Raw genomic sequence first — 26,020 nt, 5'->3', positions numbered from 1 at the left:
TTCCTTTCTGGAGGTGGCAGCCTTATGTTTCCGGTCTGTTAGCATGAGTTATTTGTCACACACAGTTCCTGTTCGTGGGTGACACGCTTGAATCACAAGCCAAACCCCAACTCTGAATCTAAGGGCCATTCCCTTTCAGGTAGCAGCACATTTAATAGTCACCCCAAACGAGCCACGGGCTGGAGGATGCTGGTCACCAGCTTCCCACCGTTAGTCATTAGTGCCTGCAGGGGTTTGTCGGGCCGGGCAGGCAGGATGCTGTGGGAATGCACGGGAATGCACGCCAGGATGCTGCGGGAACACACGCAGGAGGAGCTGTGCCTCAGCCTGGCTGCCTGCCACGAGGGCTTTCCTCCTCCACGGTGTCACCAGGCCCTCTGATTCATGCTGTCTGCCCAGCCTGTTCTTGCACAAGTTCAAGCACCACCTCTGGGTTTTTTTTTTTTTTGGTTCAGGAAAATGTAACGTTCTGCCTCTTCATTTTTCCACTGTATAAAATTTGGGGTTTGGCACAGGCTGAGGTAACCCTGCTCTTCCAAGGAGAGAAGCTGGCAGAGAGGGGACTGGGTAGCACTGTAGGTATTTTACAAGCATGTAATCATCCCTTTTGCTTTACAATTCCAGTTGCTCAGCATTAGGGTGAGGATGTGAGTAAGGAGCAAGGCTTTCCCCTCCTGCCCTGTCAGGCTGAGCACTAGACCCACAGAAAGACCAGGAACTATGCTCACAAAAGCTCTGAAAACCAAAGATCTGAGTGTTTCAGTTCTCACCTTGTAGGCAGCAACTCAGGCCCCGAGTTTGGGGTCTTGGTTCCTAGACAGGCAATGGGGTGGTTGTATCTGGGAGGCAGGAGAGCCTCTGGCAGAGGGACGTAGCCTCTGGTCAGCATGGAACGCACTTCCAACTGCTTTTGTCCATGCTGGAATGGGAACTGGGAGCTCTGCCCAGGGGCGAGGTGGGAAGCAAACCGCAGCACACGCTGGGCAGCAGCGTGGAGGAGCCACACAGCACTGCCAGAATGGGAACCAGGAGCAATGCCCTCTCTTGCCCAGGGAAGATTTTAATCTAGTTCTTCCAGGGAAAAGCTGTAACTAGCAAGATATCCCTGAGATAGCAGCTCCTTCATTCCTCCTTGGCTGTGCCCTCCTTTGAACCCTGTGACTCTGCCCTGCTCCCCAGGTGAGCCTTGCTGTCTGAGCCTGCTGCAGGCAACAGCCCAGGGCTTTCATTCACTATTCCCTGAAACAGCAACTGCACACAGGTCTGCTCCCTGGAGCGCTACCAGAGCACTCATTGCCCTCTGCAGTCCACTAAATGCTACCAGATGCAAAGCAGAACGGTTTCGGGAGAAGGTGGTGGCATCTTGTGGAAATGACTGAGGTTTCATGGAATCATGGAATCACAGAGTTGTTTGGGTCATTGAGTCCAACCATTACCAAGCAAACCCACCACTAACCCATGTCCCCAAGTGCCACATCTACACATCTGTTAAGTCCCTCCAGGGATGGTGACTCCACCACTGCCCTGGGCAGCCTGTTCCAATGTTGAGGACTAGCAGCTGGTAGAGCATTCCTTTAGTAAATGGATAGTTTTATTTGGGATGGTGCAAGCCAGGCCACCTCCTTCAGGGCCATCCATCCATTCACCCACCCACCCACTTGTTTTGTGCAGAAAATCTTCACAGGGCAATGAAGAAACTTAGGAGTGGCCACGACTGCACTGACATCAAAGGACTGTGAAGAACCTGCATTTCTACCTCTCTTCCCAACATTTACATTGAGCAGGTTTTGGAGGCCACCATTTCCTTCTATTCCTCCCACTTCCTAATTTTAGGGGAAAAAAAACCAGAGCAAGCTCTGGTTGCCAACCACAAACACACACCTTTGGGAGAAAGGCTCCTGATGCAGCAGAACAGGATGTCTGGGAGCACGTTCAGGATGAGCCCATCAGCAGCATTTCCCTGTGGATGACTCATCCTGCCCGGCCAGCCCTGCCTGTTTGAGGTTTTCCGTAGCTCTAATCCCGGCTTCTTCCAGACGTGGAGCAGCTGTAGGTTTGGGGGTGTCTTCAGGGTGAGTCTGGATTTGTAAGCATCTGCATTTTGGGTTTAAATAGCTTAATCTTCTTGTCAGCTCTAGATCTAAGTGGACGCAATCCAGGTTGCTCCCTGCAGAAGTCTCCTGGACATCAAGGTGACCTTTCATGCTGGAATGAGATTCAGTGGCAGCAAAAATTCAAATTAAAGGCAATAAGTGCATTTATCAGTAAAGCCAGCCAGTCACGGGGACACATTGCAAAGGTCTACACCAAACTTACCATCACGTGGAAATGTTCTTCTTGAAGATGTGGGGCAGTTTTCCCACCAGTTTGGCACTGGGGAAACTGGGGAGATATTTGTGACTTGGATCCTGCAGGTGGTTGTGCTACTGCACAACCTCAATGTGCACCAGGGGAGGTTTAGATTAGATATTAGGGAAATTTTTTCATGGAAAGGGCTATAAACCACTGGAACAGGCTTCCCAGGGAAGTGAAGGAGTCACCAACCCTGGAAGTGTTCAAAAACACATGTGGATATGCCACTTGGGAACACGGTTTAGTGGTGAACATGGTGGTGATTCTGGGTCGATGGCTGGACTTGAGGATCTTAAAGGTCTTTTCCATCCTTAACCATTCCATGATTCTACTTGATTATAGTGGTTTATGAATAATGAATCATCCTGCGATTAAACTGAGGTGAAAACCCCCATGGTGTGCAAACACAGGCAAACTGCAGGTTTTAACTCCTTTTGGGGTTGCACCGAGGGGATGGAATTTTCTTCCTGTCATTTAACTGTACACGATGTTTGCACCCATCATTCACAAGGAAAAGTTCCTTACAGACTTAACAGATTGTGTTTCCATCTCTGTTGCGTTAAAACAGTGTTATGGACACAAGGGAAATGGAAATCATAACACAGCATCTCCACTATTTTAAGAGTCATATTGGAACACATGGAACAGATATGGAATTCTGCTCTGTGCTGCCTTCACATTCAGTGTTCTGTGTATTTACTTAGTGCTAGAAAAGGAAAGTGAAAACAAACCCGTGTCCTCAATAAGGCCCAGGAACAGGCTCTGCTCCTGCCCATCCCCTTGGGATCAGGGGCCGTTTCCAGGCAGGGGAAGGGCTCTGGGCAAGCGAGAGCTGCAAAGTCATTCCTGAGATGAGACAACAGAGTGAAAGGGGAAAAAAAAGGGTCGAGTGTCAGGGTGAGGAGAGCCAGCTGAGGAGCACTAATGGGAGAGAAAGCCGTGAGACAGGTCTGAGCGATGAGAGTGCTTCTGGAGGGAAGGGCTGACTGGAAATGGGTCTGGCTGTTCCTGCTCCGTGGTGCTCCCGGGGAAGCACCTGCCTTGAGGCAATTTATCCAGCCATCAGCTTGTTTTCACACAGACTGCAAATGCATCCTGGGATCATGACTCCAGCCAGGCACAGGGGGCTCTTCCCATCTCGTGAAATTTCAGGTGAAATTTCAGGGCTTTTTCCTGGCTCAAACTGCTCCCATTTCTCCCATGGAGACCTGAGTGCAGGGAGAAGAGGCTCCAGCTGCCAGAGCTGACCTGCAGCAGGAGCTCCAGGCACCTGGGGACCATGGAGCACGTGCCATCACTGCATCCTCGTCACATTCACAGGATCACAGAATCTTCAGGGTTGGAAGGGACCTCTGGAGATGATCCAGTCCAACCCCCCGGAGCAGGTGACACAGGTGGGTTTGGAATGTCTCCAGAGCAGGAGACTCCCTGGGCAGCTGTTGCAGTGCTCTCCACCCTCCATGGAGAGTTCTTCATGTTGAGGTGGAACTTGTTGTGCTTTAGTTCATGGCCACTGCTCCTTGTCCTGTCACTGGGCACCACTGAAAGGTGTCTGGAGACATCCTCCTGATACCCCTTGGTGCTATTTGTATGGACTGATGAGATTCCTTCTCAGTCTCCTCTTCAGCAAGTCCTTGTGTAGGTTTGGGCGTTTCCCTACCAGCAGTTAAGCTCTAAATCAGAGTCTCTGGGGTTTGTTTCTGAAAACTTCTCTTTTGTGCATTCCCAGAGTTACTTTGACTCGGTCCCGAGTTACTCTCATTTTTTTCCCCTCCAGCCTTACATAATTTCATTTCCAAGTGTCCCACTCATGCAGGTACTGCAGCAGAGAAGGATTGCAAGCACTTGCACAAGCAGCCAAAACTGGGCAGGCTGGTGGGACAGAAGTGGCCGTCGTGGCATCTCCCGTGTGCACATCAGAATTTGTGTGTGACTAAGCACATTAGCAGTGGTGTTTGATGGCACCTCTAGAGCACTGCTCCAGAGTTGTCTTTCCTTCCTCTGTTTGTCTCCGTTTAGAAGAAAAAAAAGTGGGTTCAAACACTATATGCTGACAAGACTTGGCGACTGTGGATGGCAGGAGGGGTACGAGCTCAGCGCAGCCGAGGACTGGAAAGATATTTGTCACTGCAGATTTTGCTTGTCATATGCAGAGATGACATGCAGATCTCCCTCTGACAGATTGATAGTCATTCCGAGATGCATCCACCCACAAAAACCACAGACATGCTTCTTGACTCAAATCTTGACTTTAACCACAACTTTGTGATGCAAAACTGGTGGAGTTTTTGGTACTTTTTGTTGAAAATGAAATCTTTATAGGGGTTTTCCAGCATCCTTGCTAGTTACTAAAAACAAACCAACATCAGCCTACTGGATGGGACAACTCAGTTTACTCGTGGGTGGTTTTGACATTCAGCTCATTAACATGTTTAGTCTGAAAGAAGGTTGGAAAGGTAGTAAATAAAAAATTGGACACAGAAGTACAGCATCTCTCCAGAAGTTACTCCTTATGTCTCAGTTACAATGCCAGTTTCATGTAGACGGAGTATTTGTCCTGGTTTTACTCCAAATATCAACAGCTCTCCCTGCCCGAGGTCAAAGACTGGCACCAGGGGTCAGGGTGTTTGTGGCAGCACATGCCCAGTGCTCGGTGTAAAGGTTACACCCTGCGCTCTTCGGGCCAGGAAATTCTCAGCTCAGGACGGAACTTCCACGGCGGCGTGTGAGAACCTGGGCACGCTGGCTCAGGGCCAGGCAGTCTCCAGGGAAAACAGGGAGCCACCCCAGTCTGTCAGCAGGAGCTTACGGCCCCTTTGTGTCCATGTGGGAGCAGGTTCTCGAGGTGGAACTTGTTCTGGCTGTTCTGGCATGGGTGGGCTCTGCGGACACCCCTTGGGACCTCGCCTGGGGCAGTCCTGTGTGACGTGCTCTGGGACGAGCAGGGAGGTTGGACCAGGCGACCCAGTGTGACCTCGTCCAACCCGACCCGGTCTGTGATCCTTTGCCTGCCTGGAAGACGAGCCAGTGGGTCTGCAGAGCACAGAGAACACACACGGCAACGTCTTCAGCTGCTTATGTTGGAAACGTGAAAAGGAAAGTACTCCAAATAAGTTTCTCTTGTTCGGAAATACAATGGGCAATTTAAAAACCCCTATTAAGCTTGTGTGTAGGAGCATTTCCCACTCGGGGAGACGACTGGAATTGTTCTACAGAGCTGTATTACGACTCCCCCGATGCGGGATCAATCAGGACCCCATTATGTGCCGAGGTCTCCATCACACACGCCCCACGGCGCGTCCCCGCCGCGAGCACAGAGCCTGCAATCCCCGTCCTTTGTCCTGCCCTCTGCCAATTTGCTGCAGAATTGAGGCCGAGGCTGGGATTTGCCATTGTGGCGGTGCCAGGGCCGTGCTTTCAGAGCAGTTATTTGCATTGCCTTGATTAGCATGTCACCTGCTTCATTAGCAGAGAAAATGCTCCTCCACAGAGCCAGCCCTTCATGCAAATTGGAGAATGCATGGGGATCCTTCCCCTACAGGACTTTCCATTATTAGCAGAATTGGTAGATTCGGTTTGTTCCTTCCTCTTTGGAAGGTCACTTTCATTTCCACCTCCAAATGAAAGTTCTTATTTAAAAGACAAAGTTGTCGTCTTCCCAAACTTTAACAGTCCTGCTTAATGAAACCTGATGCCAAAGCCAAACTCCAGGTGTTTGCAAGGCAGGTGGAACCTCCCCAGCTTCAATCTAATCCTTACAGCAACTGCCACCTGTCACCAAATCATTAATAACGTCAGGGACACATTTTTAGAGCCAAAGAGTTCCCTCCTGTGCAGGACCTAAACTTTCAGGGCTCAGCTGAGCAGTTCCTTCTCACATCCTCAGCAAACATTGCCTCTGCTCTGAAAGCACATGGGACATCACCTTTTCTTACTCTGTCCCTGTTTTCCAGGCTACACAATCGCAGTTCTTCACAAACCACCTTTTCCCAAATCCAGACGTCCTTCTTGCTTTCCCTTGGACATGCACACACCATTTCACTGAAGGTGGGACCAAGTCTCCAGAAGGGCTCTGGGGGCACAAGCCAGAGCAGAACAGGCACTTTCTCTACTTATCCACACCCTGCCCTACACCTGGGAACGAGCCACCTTCTTCCACAGCAGCCCCCCCTCTCTGGTGTCCCCTGGACCTTCTCTGGGGGTGCTGCCCAACCAGCTCCCCTTGCTCACCACCATCACTGGCACCAAAAGGAGCTGGTTCCTCCTGGCCTCCCCAGCACGTGGCTCTGCCCCGAGAGCACAGCCCGCTCCTGGGCCCCGGCTGTGGTCTGCGAGTGCTGCTTTTGTTCCTCGAAATTGTCTTGTGATATTTGTAGCCATTCCACCCCGTTAACAGCACACACCGAACTCGACACTGCTGGAGGACTCCCTGTGTCCAGTTCCTGTCTGATGTCCCTGAGGTGCCACCGCAAACCTCTCTGCAGAGATGGACAGTGAGAACTATGTGCCATATCTTAGAGCATCTCCAGAGGTGATGCTCCCTCTCCTGAGCTTAAAGAAACTACAGGTATCATTACAGATGCCTATCTCATGTTTTGGAGGGTTTTTTCACTTAAGAGTCCAACCACTGTGACTAAGGCTTTTTGTGATGTCAAGAGATAGCTTTTGTGGAAAAGAATACACCAATGTGGAAGTTAAACAGATCCCTCACACAGCTTTTCCTTGAGATCAGGAAGTTGCCGTGAGGTGCCAGATCTCCATCCAGAATGGGAAAGTCCTGACACAGCCCTGACCTCGGAAGCTGCAGGGTCAGAACCACCACCAAACCCAGGGGGTTTCTTGCCGTTCCTCACCTCTGCTGCCACCATGGGCAGAGGAGTTCAGCCAGAAAGAGAAGTCCAAGAGAGTACAGAAAACCAAAGAGTGCAAGAAGAAAGAGGAAAGATGTGATGGTTGTGTGTGAAATGTCATTGCAATAAAGACTCTGCAGAAGTGAAGGACCTGTTAGTGGACAGAGGGGAGGAAGACACAGGCACCTTCCTCTGCTGAGCAGCTGACAGGGCTCTGCTCGGGCCAGGGCTGCAGTGTGACCACGGACACCACCTGTGCCATCCCCCCAGAGCCAACCCCCCTGCCCTACACGACTGCATCCCACTGCCAGGGCGGTGGCTGTGCTCTGCTTCACTCACCACTGCAGCTGCACCAGAGGGACAAAACCTCCCTCTTTGCATCTCCCCACCCGTGCAAACACCAGGTTCCACCCCACTGCTTGTCACAGGGATCACTGGGCAGGCCAGGGCTGTGCCTCGCTGAGGCACAAGGGGCTTTTGCCTTTTTAAGGTAAAGATGAGGCAATACTGCACATTCCTCTGGGATCCCTCTCAGGCTGTGCACAGCCACCTCCCTCTCACCTGACCGCCGGGCACTGCAGGAACCTGACAAATCTGTGTGTGTCTGCTCATCCCTGGATGGCAGGAAGGGAAGAAGTGAGTCAGATACGTGTCTCTGCTGCTCAGGGAAAATGAAATCTTGTTCCTCCATTGCACAACCCCGGTGGCAGCTGCATCCGTCACGCTCCCTCTGCATACACCTTGCTGCAGAGGGAAGACAGATTTACCAGGAGATATATATGGAAATGCATGTGATTAAGAAGGCCCAATCTCTCTGATAAATCTCTGGCTCGGAGACGGCTGGTCAGGCTGCCCTCCTTCCCTTCCCTCCCGTGCCCTCATCCTGAGGTTTGCTGATGACCCGTGGTAGGGACACGCACCCACCTCAGACAGTTGTGTGCACTTACCAGATTAACGATGATTAATTGTACCAGGTAGTTCCTGCTACATCTTAATCAAATACACATAATCAGCAACGCTCCTGTGCACACCACACTCGAAGCTGGAGGGTTTTTTAACTCTCTCAGGCTCCAGCCCGAGGACCACAAGCCGAAACAATCAGTGTGAGGTATCCCCAGCCGGGGTGACCGCAGGTGAGGTTCCCTGGGTGCCAGTGCCCCTTGCTGCTGGAGGAGGAAGGACTCACTCTGGTTTTAAAATAATCAACCTCTGCCCCTGTGGGCTCTGGGAAAAGCCCCATCCTTACCTGCCAGGCCCCCGCGACGCGTGGGAAGCGCGACAGCCACCGCCACACACCTCCTCGGGGGGACACAAACCACCAGCAGCCTCTGACCGTAGAGTATTTTGCATCATTTATTTAAATACCTATATTTATGCATTTACAAATTTTCATAGCTCTGTCTGTAGCTTTTTTTCTTTCTTTTTTTTTTTTTGTAGACAGTATTGCAAGAAGTCAGCTTCTGTAAAATGAGGTCCATGTATAAAACTATGCAACAGATTGGAGGAAAAAAAAAACAAAACAACAACCCGACAAGTTTCCTTTCACACTCTGGAGAATCAGAAACCAAAGAAAGTGACTGAATGGAAAGGGAAAGGGAGAGGAAGGGGTGGGACAGACCAGCCTCAAACCAGTGGCTCTCACACAAGCATTACACACGTCAGTGCTCAGCTACAGGACACGTTTCAGTCGGTGCAATGCCTGTTTGCTAAAGCTTTAGCAGGCACGTAGGTCTCTAATGAAAAAATAGAAGGAAAGGATCCTACACACTGAGAATGCAAAGCCTGGACAGCCTCAGGATCGGTTTTGGGAGACTGCACCGACTTGCCAGCAGTGCATCCTCATCCCAAACTTCATTTTGCATAAAAAGTTCCCTTTAAGAAATCTTAGCATTTAAAAAACCCGGTGTCTGAGCTCTTCTAGCCTCAGTACTCTAAAGAAGTCTCTTGAAAAATACCTCCTTTGCTTTCCTCATTTGGAAGCTTCAAAATAATGTTTTGCTTTACCTGATACCAATTGAACAACTCACGGAGTCCCAGCGTTATCTCTGGGAGGAAGAGGCAACAGATATGGCATTGCAAGATATTTACACACATGGTACAAAAATGTCCAAGGGTATGAAAAATCACCAGTTACACAATTTTGCAGCAGCCTCATTTACACCTGTAATTTTATACCATTTATTACATTGTACTAACACACCAGATCCAAAGATGTGCACTCCCTTTAGGACATTCAGGAGTTCCAAATATATTGTGATTGCATAATTCATATTGCACAATTGTATAAAAACATAAATACTAGCTATTCTATTTTTTTCTTTTAAATACAAAATACATGTCACATAGTCAAATAATCTTTTCAAGTGCAATTCAGGTGCTCTCTTTAGTCCTTCCAAGAAAAAGGCAATTTTGATAGTTTTGGCACAAAGTTTAACCTCTGTCCCGTGCCAGCAGTTCTAATTACACTCCGTACGCCCCAAGCTGGATAGAGTAGCAGTCATATACATACAGTATAAAACCAGGGTATTTACAGGATGCACAGAAGGTACAGGGAGCAGCCTCGTGTGGGCTCGGAGCTGGGGGATGGTTTGGGTGTTGGCTTAGGCCGGCTGCTGCTGCAGGTTCACATTCATGGGCGGGGGGTGGCCGAGGAGGCCGATGCGCTGCTTCTGCTTCCTCTGCTCCGTCATCTGGAAAATTAACAAGTTTGCTCATTAGGCCCCGGCGCTTCCTGTGTGTCAGCTCTGCCTGTCGGGGTTGGCGTCTCCCCCAACCCCACTGCCCGCAGCTAAGGGAGCAGGGGCAGCTCCAGCCCTGTGCCCCTCGGGATGGCCGGGAGCCCAGCCCTGGGCCTGGCTACTGTTCTGCAAGGGAAGGGCTCGGGAGCCCGGCAGCCAGCGGGAATTAGTGCTGAGAGCAGAAACCTCCCCCGTTAGAAATTCCTTGTAACCGGTCCAGCAGCCGAGGCAGACGAGACGGAGAGGGCGGAAAAAAGGGGCGAGCCCTCCAGTCAGGCTGGGAATACCCTTGCCTTTGCTGGAATAGACTCCAGCGCTCCCGGTCTCATCCGGAGCGAGCCAACATCCATCTGCCAAAAGCCAAGGCAGGACTTAACCACCTCACTGCCAGGCAGCCCCACCTTCGTCACTGCTTCCCAGCAGATGGAATGTTCCTCTGATCAGGGCAACCAGGAATGGAAAATGGTTTAGGTTTGTTATTACTGATCTTGAGAAACGGCCACAATCCAGTGCTCCACTCTGGTTTTTTTAAAAGTTTGGGAGGTTCCTGACAACTTACATAAGCTGACGGGCCATGTAAGGAACAGCTCCAGAGGGAACAGCTGGATCACGGCACAGCTGGATCACTGCACAGCTCCTGCTGTGACCCCTGCTCGGCTGTAGCAGTGTGGGAGGGGATGCCTTGTCCCTGGACCCCCGAGGGGACGGGGCTCCCCCAGAGCCCTGACACCCGCAAGGTTCAACACCCCACAGCCCATGATCCATGGTGGATGGAGGCAGCCTGCACCAACAGCCACACTCACATCCCACTCCTGCTGCTCCTCCCCTCGGGCTGAGGGTACCCAGCAATTGCTTCTCCTGCAACATCTACATCCACCATCTAATTTTTCAGTTTTATGATATTTAATGACAAATGTCAGCCCATGTAACTGCTCGTGGCAGTAATTCCAGGAGAAGGGACATGGTGTGAGCACATTTGGTTCACCTGTAACTCACTTAGAGTCATGAATCTTTAAGGCTGGAAAAGACCTTTAAGAGTATTGAGTCCAATCATCAGCCCAGCACCACTGCCGTGTTCGCCACTAAACCACTTGAGTGTATTTAAAACCCCCAGTTTCAGCATGGGTGGATAGTTTCCCATCTGGTGCAGGGTATCCTGGCATGCCAGGTGCCTTGTGGCTGACCTTGGGTCTGGAGATCACTGTGAGGAATGGAATTGGTCCAAACAGGCAGCTCTGGGCAACCTCCAAAAGGTCCCTCCACGTGCTGCAGGCTGGGCAACGCTGTGCACCCCACAGCTCTCACTCTGTGTCCACTAACACTCATTTAACCACCAGGGAAAGGGCAGAAATACCTTAATTCCTCCTGAGACCATAATTAAACTTGACCTCAGCCCAGCACCTTGCTCGCTGCCTGACCCCAGGGGAGGCAGAGCTGGTATTTTCCCTTTCCAGCAGGATGACCGCAGCCTCCCGGGGCCAGGTCACTCCTCCCGCTCCCCTGCACCACACTTCTGCAGTTCTCTTTCCACAAAAGGCTTCCAAGGCTTCACAGGGAACAGAAACAGGAGGAGAGGGACCTTCCCACTGCTCTCTGGACACACACAAGCTACTCCCTGCTGAACCTTCAACCATTCCTAAGATAACCCACAAGTGGGAATGCAAAGAGGCCACGAGGACTTGGTTCAAAATGCCCATTTATATTAATTAGCTTCACTGAGCAAAGCGAGAGTCAGCACTTTGCACCACCAATAAAGTAATTCAGAGGACACATGGAATAAAAATGGAAAGAAAAGGGAATAATGAAAAGGGACTGTAGTGGTTATTTTTCATGCTGTGTAGAAAAGGGACAATGCACCCTGATGCAGGTGTTCATAGATGTGGCTTTAAAAAAAGGGAAGAATAAAGCAACCAAGCATAAATAAGAGGGAGAAATGCAATTGTAGTGTTAATGCAGAACATTATTAATGCTGCACGACACATATGCTTGTGTGGAGGGCACAGGGCAGCGGGAGGGAGCAAGTTACTGCCATCACATTTACCTGGAGAGTGAATCTCTTGCAAAAGCTTTCCAGTGACAGCACACCTGGGCTAACAGGCAATAAAAGCCACACACAGTGTATCTCCAGGGAGCTGCCAGCCCCTGGAATAGTGCTGATGGGATCAAAACACAGCCCCGGGGGCCTGGGGTTCATCTGGGCCGAGCTGGACTCCCCGATAACGCCTGTGACTGCACAGGGGCCACGGCCCCGCTCCAAAGGTCACGGCTGAGCTGGAGCGACCTGCAGGCACAGGGCACAGGTGAGGGGCACGACAGGATCCCAGCTGGACTCCACGTGCCCACGGTGCTGCTCCAGCCCGAGTCACAGCTGTGCTGCCACAGCTCAGGGGTCCCAGGGGTGGGGGGGGCCGTGCCCAGCAAGGTCGGAGTCCAGGAGCGATGCCTCGCACCTTCCGACACCGGAGACGCACCGGGGAGGATTTCTGGGTGATTACACCTAATCCCCTGCTGCTGCAGACAATTCTGGGGTAATCTTTTTGCACAGAATTAAAGCGATCAGGATTTTAATGGCTCTGGGTGCACCCTGGCAGAGCAGGCGGGCTGGAGCTCCGGTTCTGACAATTACAGTCTCCAGGAACCTAACAAGCTCGAGGAGTAAATGAATGAGAGGTTTTCCCTTTATTTAATTACAAGAAAATAAATACAAATAAAAGTTCCCTGAGTTAGTTCCTTTTCCTGGAGACAGTTCCTGATCAGGAGGAGGGATATACTGGCTTTGGCACATAATTGGAGCATCCTGCATCTTCAGCAGGGCTCTCAATAATGGTACTTAGGGGAATTCCTAAAAGCTATCACCACATTAATGAAGCTGGTTTCCTCTCTTGCTTTTACAGTCAAATAGCTCTCTAAAAGCTAAACCCTTCATTCTTATTTTCACAAAGAGCGAGAAGGGGTTTTAGTGCTTGGTCAGCCAAGAGGGCTGCAAGCTTCAGAAATAAATGTGTCGTGAGCCAGCGCTGGCTGCGGCCGGTGGAAAGACTCCTGGTGACTGCAGACCACTTTGAGTCAGACCCTTCAGCAGGGAGACACAAGACACATGTTTCAAGATAATTGCTTCCAGGCAAAACAGCAAAACCACTGCCCGGCAAGAACTAAAGCCCAGACAAAAGAGCAACTGCCTCTGCCCTCTATCCTCAGACCAACTGGAGCAAGGGGCTCTGTGGCACAGTGCCTGAGAACTAATTACAGCCCAGAGCAGCGAGGCTGTCTGCTCCCAGTCCCACATGTTAATCCCTTCCTTGTGCTCCATGCGGTTTTTGGGAAAAGGGCCCAGCCCCGTCCCCACTGCAGAGCGTGATCGGAAGGCAGGGAGCCGGGATCTGTCAGCACTGGCTTCCAGAGACTGTCTCCCTGAAGATAACTGGCTTATGGAGCACCCCAGCCAGCCCGAGCAGAGATGGAAGGCAGGGGCTGGATCAGCACTGGCAGAGCCGTGCCAGCTGTGCCACAGCAGGCAGGGCACGTCTGAGGAGATAACACCCAAAGCTGCCTGGCCTTTCCTGCCCTGGGCAGCTCTATCGACTGCCCTGGGTGCAAGTCAGCAATTAATCTTATCCAGTGCTGATACCTATATAAATTTAACTAATTGAACCATCTGGCTCAGGTTATTAATGCACAAAGATAAGCAGCCACCACAAACAGCTCCCGCCAGCGCAGGCAACAGCTTTTTCCCTGTTCCTCCCCGTTAAGCTGCAATCCCTATGGACAACACGAGCTCAAGCCCTGCTGCCTCTGTGGCTCTGACAAAGCCATCGCTGGGGTTGGGCTGGGAACCAGCCCCACGATGCCCTCGAGCCCAGCCAGGCCAGGAGTCAACACAAGTCCTCGAAGCCCTGCTGCAGAAAACCTGCTGCGCCAAAAAAACACCCCGAGGTCTGTGGAGCACCCACGTGTTACGCGGCAGCAACACATGGTGCAGTGCAAAACATCTCGTGGGGATGTCTGTGCTGCAGGCTGGAGTGTGGCAGCAGCCAAATCACATGTGCAGTGGCAGTGACAGCACAGAGGGACCAGCACCAGTAACCACTCGAGCGCTTCTCCAGTTTCTCGGTGGGTTTTGAGGTCCGTGCAGTGACACAGCCCCTGTATCGGTATCACACCCTCTGACTGACAGGAGACTGCTCAGGTCCTCGGGTTAAAACCCCAAACAACAACAACAACACACACACAGGCTCCCTGCCCCAGCCAGGACTGATTTAAATACATCAGTGGTGATTTTTTCAAGGCAAGTTTTCTCTTTGTGGAGGTGCCCACTTTGGAATACACTGGTTGGGTCAGCACCAGGCAGGTCAGCTGGGGCACGGGTTCTGGAGGGACATTTGGTTTGTTCACTTCGTTCCTAAGTTACTTTAGACAAGTTGTCCCTGGGGTTTGCAGGGGTGAGAGGCTGGCAGAGCTGTGTCCTGCCCGTAGGGATGTGAGGCCACCCATCCGCTCCCTTACCTGATCCTTCAGCTCTGACAGCTGGCCAGAGAGGTTGGTCACGAGCTTCATGGTGGACTCCAACTTCTCCTGCAAGTTCCTCAGCTCGTTCTGCTCCCCTTCTGAGTCACTGCTCACCAGGGACATGGCCCGCATCCGGGGGAACCAGTCCAGGTTTCTCTCCTAGGAATCAACAGCAGGTCACAGTTAGTGTTTGCCAGGTGAAAACCTGCACCCCAGAGAGTGCAGGGCCGAGCACAGACAGTTCTAATGACACACGGGGCCATTCCCTGGATACACAGTTCTGCAGTTTCTGAGTTAACTGCATTTGCATCTTACTGGAAAGTTTGCAAAATCGCCTGCTTGGGGCAACGAGGCGCTGCAGCCACGACTGCTGGAAATTGGGGCTGCTCAGTGCCGGCTTCTCCTCCCAGCAACTCACCCCCCAGCCCTTTCCCCCTCACAGACACTTCAGTATAAATACACTAACTCTGCATATTAAATCAGCCCAGATTTCACATCTGGACAAGCATTTCCCACTGCTAGAAATCCACTGCCACCTTGTAATCTTTATATTTGTGTTTGTGGAACATTTTCTGCTAATAAAGCTGGCGCGCTTTTTTGGTCAAGCGGAGCTTGGTTGTGCTTTCTGATGAAAGAAACCTTGTTCTTCCTGGAAATACTTCCACGTTTGAAATACTTCCCTTTTAATGAAAAAGAAAATCATAATCTGACCGGTTCAGGCTAAAACAGATACGTCACAATGCATCGCTTATAGTAAAGTTTTCATTCATCCATACGAATATTCTAATATTCCACTTTGCAGTTACTGTTGGGAACGTCAGTGGACACACACTCAGTTTGATGGGCATGTACAGAGGCTCACACATGCACTGTGTACATGCCAGAGACGTTAAAAATAAAAGCAGGAGCGGAACAGAAAGCCACAAGAGAGGAGGAGGGGTGCACACCGCGCCTTGACACCTTACAGTTCAACAGCAAACTGGTTTCCCATCTAGTCTGGTTCTCCTCCCACGCTGGAGATATGCTCTGAAATGGAAGCTAAACTGGGGCTGGCTGAGATAAGGCTGTGTGTGGTCTCACAGGTGACACTGCAACAGCTGGTGAGGCTTTAAAGAAAGCAGAGCTGCTGATGGGCGACTGCAGTAACGCCACGGGATGCTGGTCACCAAAAACAATCCCCATCCTGAGTAACGGCGACCAAAGTTCACCCCTCTGTGCTGGACAGGCTCTTTGCTGGGCTCAGCTGATTTTTAGGGCATGGCAAACTCTCTGGCTTTTTGCCATTCCCAGCCTAAATCTCCAGCTTGAGCCCACTCCCCCCTCCATGCTCCCCCATTCCCAGGAGCATCCATCCCGCTTAAAGCAGGGCTGTGCACCTCTCCACAGAGCTACTGTCACATCCCCTCTGCAATTCAGAGGCGATGCCAAGACTCATCAGCTTAAATTAGCTGCTTCTGATGTGCCTGGAGTTTCCTCTTGCCGGGATGAGAAGGCAGAAAGCAGGCCCCTTTCCCATGCAGGCACCACAGCATCCCCACGTGATACAGAACTGCCAGGAAGGCTGTTTGCTCCTGATCTCTGTTTACAGGGCAGATGGTTTCTGCTAATAAAAGGAAAAAAAACTATGTACCGAAAAAATATGCCTTTATCGAGACAAGTGCCAAAATATTTTGGACTTTAGGGAATGCCAGTCCCACAATTAAGGTTTAATAGTAGGAACAGGCAACATTTCACTGCTTTCTTCCAGCTGTAGTAAAACCCTCATTAGGGAGGAGAGGGCAGCTCAGCACTCGTGCTCGGGTCCAGCAGCTCCCCACCCAGGGAAAACAAACTAAACCAACTGTTCTCAGCCCTCTGTTCCTCCAGGCTGGAGGTTTTCGAGGACAAAACAAATTAGACTAAAATGCAATTTGTATTTGTAGGTTTGCCTGGACCCTCAGGCCAGGTTTCTAGGCAGACATGAGAGCCCTGAAGCTCCTTTCTTGCTCCAGAAATATTATTATTCTCTTCCTTCCCAAAAAGGTGAGCTTGCCAAGGCCATCCCCAGAGCACTCCCAGGCCCCATCCTCGAGAAGGATGAAGGGGGTGAGGGAAGCACCAACCTTCCCTACCTGCAGTGTGTTATTAACAAATACCCAAGCACTTCCAGGGTTACTTTGCAATAAAAGCAAATGCTGCTGCAGAGGCTGCGACTCGATCGTTCCAGGCCCTGGAGGTGCTGGGCAGTCTCAGCTGGGGAACTCAAACCAGCACCCACAGCTCCTGCAGGCTCCTCACAGGTTTCAGACTCTGGGTTTCTGAAAGCCCCAGCTCTCAAAGTTGGTAAATCTTGGCTTTGATTTGGAAAACCAACAAAGCACCTCTCTAGTTCTCACGGCAGTGGTCAAAGATTGAAACCAAAACTCCATGTGAACTCCGAGGGCTGAGGAACGAGAATGCTGACGAAAAGGAGACACAGCTCTCCTGGGCCCCTGTCGAGATGGAGAACAGGGCTCACTGTTCACCTGGAACTGGCAATACCCCTGCTAAGTGCTGATCCACCCGTGGAAGAGTTAATGGGGCACCTGGAAAGTCCCTGTGCAGAGACAGAGTGCCAGTGACAGGCGCAGGGAAGGACCTGGACATCACTCTGCCCACCCATGTCATTGGGCTGCACGTGATCTGCTTCCCCATTCCCAATTCCACGTAGCTCATCAGCACCACTCAAACCCAGTATTTATCTGGACATGTCCAGCTGCCACCCAGCAAGAAATAAGGGAGTGTCCCCCCACATGGACTGGGAAAACACCCTGAGGTGAGGGGCCACAGGGACAGGGGTGCAGGTAACGCTGGCCCAGTGCTGCTGCCCTTGGCGGTGCCGGGACCCTCCGGAGAGGGCAGCAGGGAAGCTGCCTGCTCACAGGGGCACACCTCCTCCTGCACACACTGTCCTGCAATCCCACCACTCTGCATTTCCATGGGAAACCTTCAGCCTGTTCTTCAGCCTCCCCCAGCCCTGCAGAGAGGAGCTGGATGTGACCAACCTGCTGACACAGACTGTGGTCTGAACACCCGTTCCTGGCCCTGCTGGGGGGCCTGGGGGTGTTTTCTTATAACCAAACAAACACTGATGCCTGAATGCTGGGAGGTCAGGGGCTGTCCAGGAATGCTGGGAGGTCAGGGGCTGTCCCGGACAACGCTGCAATCCAAGGGTCAATCAAAGATTTATATCTCCCGATCTAGTTTCTGCTGAACTTCAGCTCAACACCCACGGGGCGCCTTTAAAGACACAGCGCCACGTCCCTCGCGGCAGCTCTGGAAGCGTTTCAGAGGCACCAAGTGAGCCGTGAAGGGAAGGGCTGCCCCGTGATCCCCGAGGGGCTGCTGGCACCCACACAGCGCTGCTGTTCTGCACTGTGTGCTGCGCTCCTGCCGGGGCTCCTGGTGTGCCCAGGCTCCCTCTTCCCGGCACCGGCAGCTCCCGCTGCAGCAGCCGGAGCGAGCGGAGCCGCTGCCGGAAGCCCCTGACCGCAAGGGCTGGGTTTCGGGTTAGCTCTTTTCTAGGTAAAGTTGGAAAAGTCCCTCTTGTAAAGCAAATATCGCTCAATCTCAGACACGGGGGTGACGCTGACCATCCACGCCTGGAAATGTGAAAAAGAGGAAGCGGTGCTGCATGATGCACATGCGATTCATTCTGAGAAGTGCCGGCTCCTCCTGGCTTCTGCCGAAGAGTAGGTTCTAGGAAAGGCTCTGAGGCAACCTCAGCGGGAGCCGTGCCAGGAGAGCAGCAGCCCTGCTCCCGGGGCACGGGACAGTGCTCAGGCCAGGGATCGGGGCTCACCCCGCTGCCGGCGCCCCGAGGACTCGCTGCTCCTCTCCTGGGTCTCCATGTACCCAGCTATCCCTGTGCATAACAGTTATGGGGTGCTAAGGGCTAACTCAATGCTCTCCAAAATAAATCCCTACAGCTGCCAGCAGAAGGCTGCCCAGCAGCATCATTTACAGAATCACAGGATCATTCAGGGTGGAAAAGATCTCCAAGATCGAGTCCAGCCTGTGACCCATCCCCACCTTGTCAGCCACACCAGAGCACTGAGTGCCTCATCCAGTTGTTTCCTGAACACAAGCAGGGGAAGGTGACAGCAGCAAATTTCAGTTTCTGTCATGTGAAGTTAAAAATCAGACTCACACATCTAATAAACAGCTTTATGAAGCAGTTCGAAAATTAATCTGTTTGTTTGTGGTGAGATGAAAATCCTCCTGGGTCTTTCCTGTCCTTCCTGGAAAAAGCCCCACATCAGGTTCTTTCTCTGCTGCAAAGGGCTCACCATCACTTCTTCCACACTGAGCTGCACTTCTCCCCTCTGCATAAAAACCAGCACTTGACACTGTCCCCCTGTCCCTCCTCCACACTCAGAGCCTTTTCAACTCCTCGCACGTTCCGTGTCATTAACCAGGAGGCTGATGACACAGGGTTTATGGTGTAACAACCTCCCCTGCACTGGTGTCACAGGTTAAATACCTAAGTGCCACCTACAGCGGTGCAGAGCAGGGAACCTGGAGACAGACACCATTCCCAAGTGGAGGATGACTGTGTCCCTGCATGCAGTGATCCTCCCTGTCCATCCCTGGGAGCTCTGCTGCAGGTGACTCACTCGAGCTGAGCCAAGCACCACCCAGCCCGAGGGGCTGCAGGGCACAGCCCTGCTGGGGATCCCTGAAGGCCACATCCTGACTCCTGCTGGAAGGACAAGGCCATCTCTCCACACTAAGCCCCTCTGGGTGTTTGGATCCCTGTTTGGGGTGGGCCACGTTCCACCACCACGTTCCAGGGGCTCGTGGCTGCAGTAGCACGAGCAAGGAGGGAGCAGCAGTGACTCAGGACAGCTCAGCCCAGCCCGGGACACTCCTGGGCACACATGGCCCCCTGGGGCTCTCTGGTCCCACCCAGCCCCACAGACCCAGAGGTTCATGTTCCCCAGTGTGTCACCCTCGATGGTTTCCCCTCTGCCAGGCAGGTGCTGGCAGAGCTCCAGGAGCGAGGACACGGCACCCACCCTGCCAGCTGTCTGGGACCCACCCAAACCCCAGCACGTCATGCAAACATCCCGTTCCCCACACCTGGCCCCAAGCCTTTCCTCCTGCTTTCATCCATCCAGGCCCTTTTCTTCCACACGTTCAGCCAAAGGGAAACCTTTGCCTGGTCAGTGGGGATGCCCAAGATTCCCAGCATGGATACCGGGTGGTTTATCAGGGAAAAACAAGCACTGGGCCAGTGTGAGGTTACTGCCAGCATCCTGCAGCCCACCACAGGGCAGCCAGCTCACACACATCCCAATAATCTCAGGATGGTTTGGGTTGGAATGGACATTAAAGATCATCTCATTCCACCCCCTGCCATGGGCAGGGACACCTTCCACCAGCCCAGGTTGCTCCAAGCCCCGTCCAACCTGGCCTTGGACACTTCCAGGGATGGGGCAGCCACAGCTTCTCTGGGCAACCTGTGCCAGTGCTGGGGAAGATGAGGTTGACCAACCATTTCTCCCTGTGCAGCTCCTGGTTTGCACCTGAGCCATGATTCCAAGGGTGGAACAAGTTCTTTCGCTATCTGAACGCGAAGCTCAGCCCGTGCCTATGACACAGTGTTTCCAGCAGCCCAGGGCCTGCTGCCAAACACACCTCTTGGCTCTTCCATGCCTCTGCCATTATTTGTTGATTAACCCTATAATTATATTGGCTAACTCTGGCTGGGTATCTCAAGATGCAGCTTGTTGGGAGGACACCACCAAGTTCAGCACTGTCAGCTCCAGTTCACATCCTGACCTCCTCAGTCCTCCTCCCCCCCTCCCAGTCTGCACCAGCATCACTGTGACTGGGAGCCCCAAACCCCCAGTTTCCTCATCTATAACAGTTATTTGCACGGGCTGTTCTCTGCTGGTTTGCAAAGTATTGGTATGACAAATCTTTCCTATTTGACTTTGCCCCCAGGTACAGGATTTCCAGGCACAAATGTCAGATGAACATAACTAAGTTTTAACACTTTCTCAGACTCTAATTTCACGTGTACACGTCTTTCACCAGTGCTGGAATCATTAAGCCCCTTTTGAAATGTCCCAGCTGTGAAGCATCATGGCCTACCCTTGTCATGCCTGCAGGTGCTGCAGTCCAAACCCAGTCCTGGCCACCTCCTGCTGAATTCTATTTCATGGACAGCCTGGGACAGTCACCCTTCAAAGCCATCATGACCTGAGCCTCCTGCAGGTGCTGAATCCCACACTCCTGCTGGGTTTCAGACCACAGCAACTGTCAGGGCCAATGTTTAACTCCTTAGGAGAGGTTTCAACTCCAACTTGCACTTCTGGAAGGACATATTTACACTGACTGACGGAACCTTGTCTTTGATTACCAGGAAGCTCTGCCTTGGCACAAATCACACTCAAACCAGGAATCAGAAACACTTTTCATTACAGCACAGACCTCAAGAGACAAGGAAAAAAGCCCAATAATACAGTTAAATCTCCAGTTTTTTACACAGAGGTGAATTAGGGCACAAAAGGACGTCTGTAGCCTTCATTTCCATTCCAAATTTCTTTAAGGATATCTCTGCCATCACTTCTATTTGTAAATGGTTCATTTTCAAATGACAACACAATCCAGATGGGACTCAGCACCCTCGCTCTGGATCTTGGAACTTGGGCAACCCTCACACCTCTGCCTCATTTTTGTAACAAAGGGTGTTAATGACACAGATCCTGCCTGGATTAAAAACCTGTGGAAACTGCAGGAGCTCGGCAGGAAGCTTTGTGCTGGAAACTTTTCCAAAGCAGCCTTTATTTTTTAATAAGCACATCTGTGTCACAAAGCCCCCGACAGTGGCTCGAGCCCACACGGATCAAGGTGCAGCTCAGGGTATGCAAGAGCTGGGCATGCAAATATTTGTCTGTGCTGTGACAGCCCGTGCAGCTGCCTGCAGACAGCTTAGGAATGCACACAAAACCCAAGTGCCTGTGTGGTTTTCTATGTATCGAGCTGCAGAGTGAGAAATTTTACATATTCTAAATGCCTGCACACAGCTGGTTGTGGCAGAGCTCTGCCAAGGCCCTGGTGACAGCTGTGCTGGCCAGGCTGCCACAGCCACTGCAGGCAAAGGCAGAAAACTCCAGGAGGAATTCTCAAGACAGGCAGGGAAGATAAGCCCTTTAAATGAACTAATCTGCAGGGAGTTGCAGCGAGTTCACATTAGTCATCTGGGTGTGGATGTCAATGTCTGGCCAAGGCGATAAGTGGATCCCCCCTCCCACACACAGGGTGTTATTCAGACATCACCTGATCTTCCCTGGTGACTACAAAGCCACAGGAATCGGGGGCCTTTGTTCCTGGGAAACACGGGAGGCACTGGGCTGCCGGCTCTGCAGCACCATCAGCATCCTTCCCACACAAACACCCCTCACAGGACATGGATCCATCCTGATGTCCCACTACCTGCAGTGCCCATCTGGAGGGATGAAGCCAGGTGGGAAGTTCAGTCAGGAGAGCTTTATAAACACCAGGAATTAAAGAGCATCTCTGCTACCAAGAGATGTTTTCTCACATCCTGCAGCACTGCCTGTGCTATTAAATCCATATTAGGAGGTGGCTCGAGGATGCATTTCAAAGGGGAGCTGCTCCATGCCAAGCTGCTGAAATCCATTTGCCATCTCCTGACATGCACGAGGCTCCCAGGGAAGGGACTGCAGGGCAGGGATGAGTCAGGGCAGCAGCTCGGGTGTGAACACACACTCAGCTTCCCCAGCAGCCCCGTTCCCCCCTGCACTGCTCCAGTGACTCCCAGCAAAGATTCCTAAGATATCCCGAGTTTTACATGGTCTATCACAGCAGGCACATGCTCACCTTGCTGATGAAAGGGAATATTATCCCTATTTGCAGGGGGAAAAGCTGGCAGTGAATTCCAGCCTCCCATCACAGCCTGGACGTGCAGCTACAAGCCCAGGGCAGCCCGGCCCACACACACGGGACCAAAGCAAAGCATCCCGAGCTCACAGACCCACCAACAGACTCACCCTGGGACCAGAACATCCTGGCACTGGGAGCTACAGGGCTGCAAGCTCACAGCCACACATCAGCACTGGCAGTGCAGTGCATCACATTCTGTTTTACACAATCCCAGGACCCCAGAATGGTTGGGGTTGGAAGGGACCTTAAAGCACATCCAGTCCCACCTCTTGCCACGGGCAGGGACACCTTCCACTAGCCCAGGTTGCTCAGGTCAGATCACTGCTTTTTTTTCCCTCTAAGACTGACCAAAAAATCAAAACTAGAGTGCTCAAAATGCTTCTAAACATTCGACTCTGTTTTAAAGTGTACCTGTTGACTTCTTTCCACGCGCTGTGTTATAACTTAATGAGCTTCTGCCCATGAAAAAATAAAAAAATCATTAAAGAATTGTAGTTAATCATTGATTTTCAAGGCTACAATTTCTTTTCAAGCGGGGTCAGGCTCCTGCAGGGTGAAGGATGAACACTATGGGCCTGATCCAGCTCTGCCATATCCAGTACAGTGGGAATCCTCCAAAATGCCTTTCTACACACATTATTTTTAGTCAAGAAAACATCAAAATTCAAGATCACTCAAAGCTCCTGAATATTCACTAACCTCCATAAATTAAGTTGTCCAGGATTCTTTTGATACCACAATGCTTAAAATATTTTTAAAGCGCTGCACAAGCAGCACGGGATGCAACTCACAAACTGATGGTGGATATAATTTTAGTCTCCTAAATTCTTCATTTTTTTTTTACTCTTCTGTGGTGTTGGAACAACCCACAAATACTAAATGGCAAAGGGAATTTTTTAAATTCTATTTTTAATTTTTTTTCTTTCAATTGTTAAAGGGCATAAATCCAAGAGTTTTCTCAAGATATTTTGTTGGGAGTCAGAGCACAGGTGAAACACTTGAGGTGTGTGGTGCCATCACAGGATATGATCTGGGCATGTGATGTTTCCTACCCTCAACTCCTAAAAATGGGCATAAAGTGCAGCTGAGTGATGGTCCCACCAGACAGCCCATGGCAAAGCCATGCCCCATCTTTGTCACTATCCAAGATGTTACAGTGCCACCTTCAGTCTGAAATACGGGAAGAAAATCCCTTTAAAACCCAGCCATGCCCTAAGGAGGCTTCCCAGGAGAATCTGGTGGCTGGGGACATGACCCAACCACAGGTTCCCATTGGATCCCATCACTTCCACAGGTTAACCTCAACCTTGGGAATCATGTACATATTTAAGGCTTTTCCTTGGCCTGTCCTTCTGGATTCATGGGACTTTGCCCAGAGAGGCTGAGGTTGTGGACTCCCCATCCCTGGAAGTGCCCAAGGCCAGGTTGGACGGGGTTTGGAGCAACCTGGGCTGGTGGAAGGTGTCCCTGCTCATGGCAGGGGCTGGAATTGGATGATCCTGAGGGTCCCTTCCAACCCAAACCATTCTGGGATTCTATGAAGACAGAAGGTTTGAGTACCATATGGACCAGGCCCCAAGCCACCCCTAAATACATCTTAAACAGAAGAAAACATTTCTGACTCTTACAGAAGGATTTGAAACAGGTCTGGTACAGAAACAGATTCATCACGTTTTACACCCAGATTTTTAAGGGCAGAAAAGGATGTTTTTAATGTTAAAGGATAATGGAAAGAAATTGCTCCCGATTTGCAGAATAAGCTTTGCCAAATCACTCCTAAGGAATACAAGGACTGCTGAGAACTCTGGAGTCAGGACACAGCTCCCTGAGCCCTGGACACTGAGGTGCAAACCAAATTCCCTTCCTATTCCACACCCCACCCATTCAACAGCCCCTGGGGAAACCCTGCTGTCAGTTCTGCACTGAAAACTGGCTCATGAAATGCAAAAAACCCACCAGCTACAGACACACTCCAAACCTCCACCTAGAGCACATGGTTACATCAAACTGCATCTGCATGAGACACTTGGGCTATGCATAATTTATCCCTATTCCCATCCACACAGTAATTAGCCCTTGCTGACACTTAATGAATGGGAACTCTGATAAAAGTTCTCCAGTTTTTGTGTTTCATGCAAACATATTCAATGACTAATTTTCGGCTCTTATCTAATTTGAACTGTATCTGAAGTAATCTGAAATAATAAACTGGTAGTTAATTGAAACTTTTTTTTAAAACTAGTTTTAACAGCAGCAAAAACCACAACACAAAGTTGTCTTTTCTAAGCGAAAACCCACAACACAAAATTGCCTTTTCTAAGCAAAAACCCACAACACAAAATTGTCTTTTCTAAGCAAAAACACTTCAGAAGTGCAGTGCTTCCCCCTTGAAGTCATGCATGCTGTGGGGGGATAAAGAAAGGGAGCAATATAATCAGCCAGGCTGGAAGGCAGCAGTGATGCACTTGGTTATCTCACTGTGCTAATCCTCTATCAGGTGACTGCTCACAAGATTTCTTTAAGCCCTCATTACTGAGGCAGGAATCCAGAACTAGGACGGACACTTTGGTGACCCCAAAATAACGTGTTTGACCTGCCCGAGGTCTCGGGGGGATTTACAGCCCGGCCGGGACACGACGGATCTCCTGCTCAAAGAATGCTGGGACCTCATGGCAGGAGAGCCAAAGGCAAGTCACAAAAGTGTTCTGCTCTTAAAAAAAAAATCACCACTTGAAATGCTATAAATCAAACAGCTTTTGCTCCCCAGCCAGAAGACACACAAATTAGTGATTGGGGTTTCGGATCTAATTCCATGAGCTCTGAACCCTCAGCTTGGCAGAGACGAGGCTTTTAATTCTCTCATTAAAAGCTCTTCCAATTGTGTAAATATTAATTGTAGTTCTTTCCAATAATAAGCTCAAATCATATGACAATAAATCCTACAAGTCAGTTGGAGGTATTTATACCAGGATAGGTTATAACCTGTTTGTTGTGTTTCAGACACTTCCACCAGGTTGAAGATACTCTCCCTAAATGTGGGTTTAAGACAGAACAGCTTCTCTTCACCTGATTTAAAACCAGGGAGGCTACCTGGCTGTCACCACTCACTGTCACCTGCTCCAGCACACACAGACTGTGTTGGAGGTTGGGAAGTCACAGGTACAGTGACAAAATAAATCCAACATAGAGCACTACACCTACCAAATATTCCAGCAGATCGGGCTAATCTATTAAAAACCAGCAAAACTCCAAACTCACCTTGATCATTTCTGCCACGTAACTCTCCGGTCCTGTGTATTCTGTGGAATCTTTGACTTTCACTAACACAATAAAGCACAGATAGTGCCACATGTTGTGCTCCTCTTTGATGTGCTCCTCAAACGTGACCGTCTTGTTGTCAAACTTATCTCTCTCCAAACCTACGAGAGGGACACACGTACAAACCCTCAGTGTTGCCCAGCTGGGGACCAGCAAAAGGAGTTCTGAGGACAAAGCTCATTTCTACAGGCTGCTACACTTGTTAAAGTCACAACCATTCTGGAATGGACACTGAATAACAGGGATAAACTCTGACAAATGCCCAGGAATAGAAGAGGGGAAGGAGAAGGGAAAGGGAAGGAGAAGGGAAAGGGAAGGAGAAGG

The 26,020-nt window shown here is 50.8% G+C and overlaps 1 protein-coding gene across 13 annotated transcripts in view; it reads right to left on the bottom strand.

Annotated features, from left to right (window-relative positions):
• Positions 1-8,537: 8,537 nt before the first annotated feature.
• Positions 8,538-26,020, bottom strand: part of ITPR1 (inositol 1,4,5-trisphosphate receptor type 1) — a 162,903-nt gene continuing 145,420 nt past the window's right edge. For 7 of the 13 annotated variants that reach the window (XM_027702635.1, XM_027702636.1, XM_027702643.1 and 4 more), the window contains 3 exons: positions 25,637-25,797; positions 14,444-14,605; positions 8,538-9,892 (listed from right to left, as the gene is read on the bottom strand). In XM_027702635.1, coding sequence (XP_027558436.1) covers positions 9,803-9,892; positions 14,444-14,605; positions 25,637-25,797 — 413 coding nt within the window. In that variant the 3' untranslated portion in view covers positions 8,538-9,802. The remainder of the gene's footprint in view (positions 9,893-14,443; positions 14,606-25,636; positions 25,798-26,020) is intronic. The other 6 variants (XM_027702638.1, XM_027702640.1, XM_027702639.1 and 3 more) reach the window with 1 other exon arrangement.

The sequence above is a fragment of the Neopelma chrysocephalum genome, unplaced genomic scaffold (assembly GCF_003984885.1).
Source record: "Neopelma chrysocephalum unplaced genomic scaffold, ASM398488v2 Primary Assembly neopelma1_189, whole genome shotgun sequence".
Lineage (NCBI taxonomy): Eukaryota > Metazoa > Chordata > Aves > Passeriformes > Pipridae > Neopelma > Neopelma chrysocephalum.
This window is presented reverse-complemented; position numbering and strand designations above follow the sequence as displayed.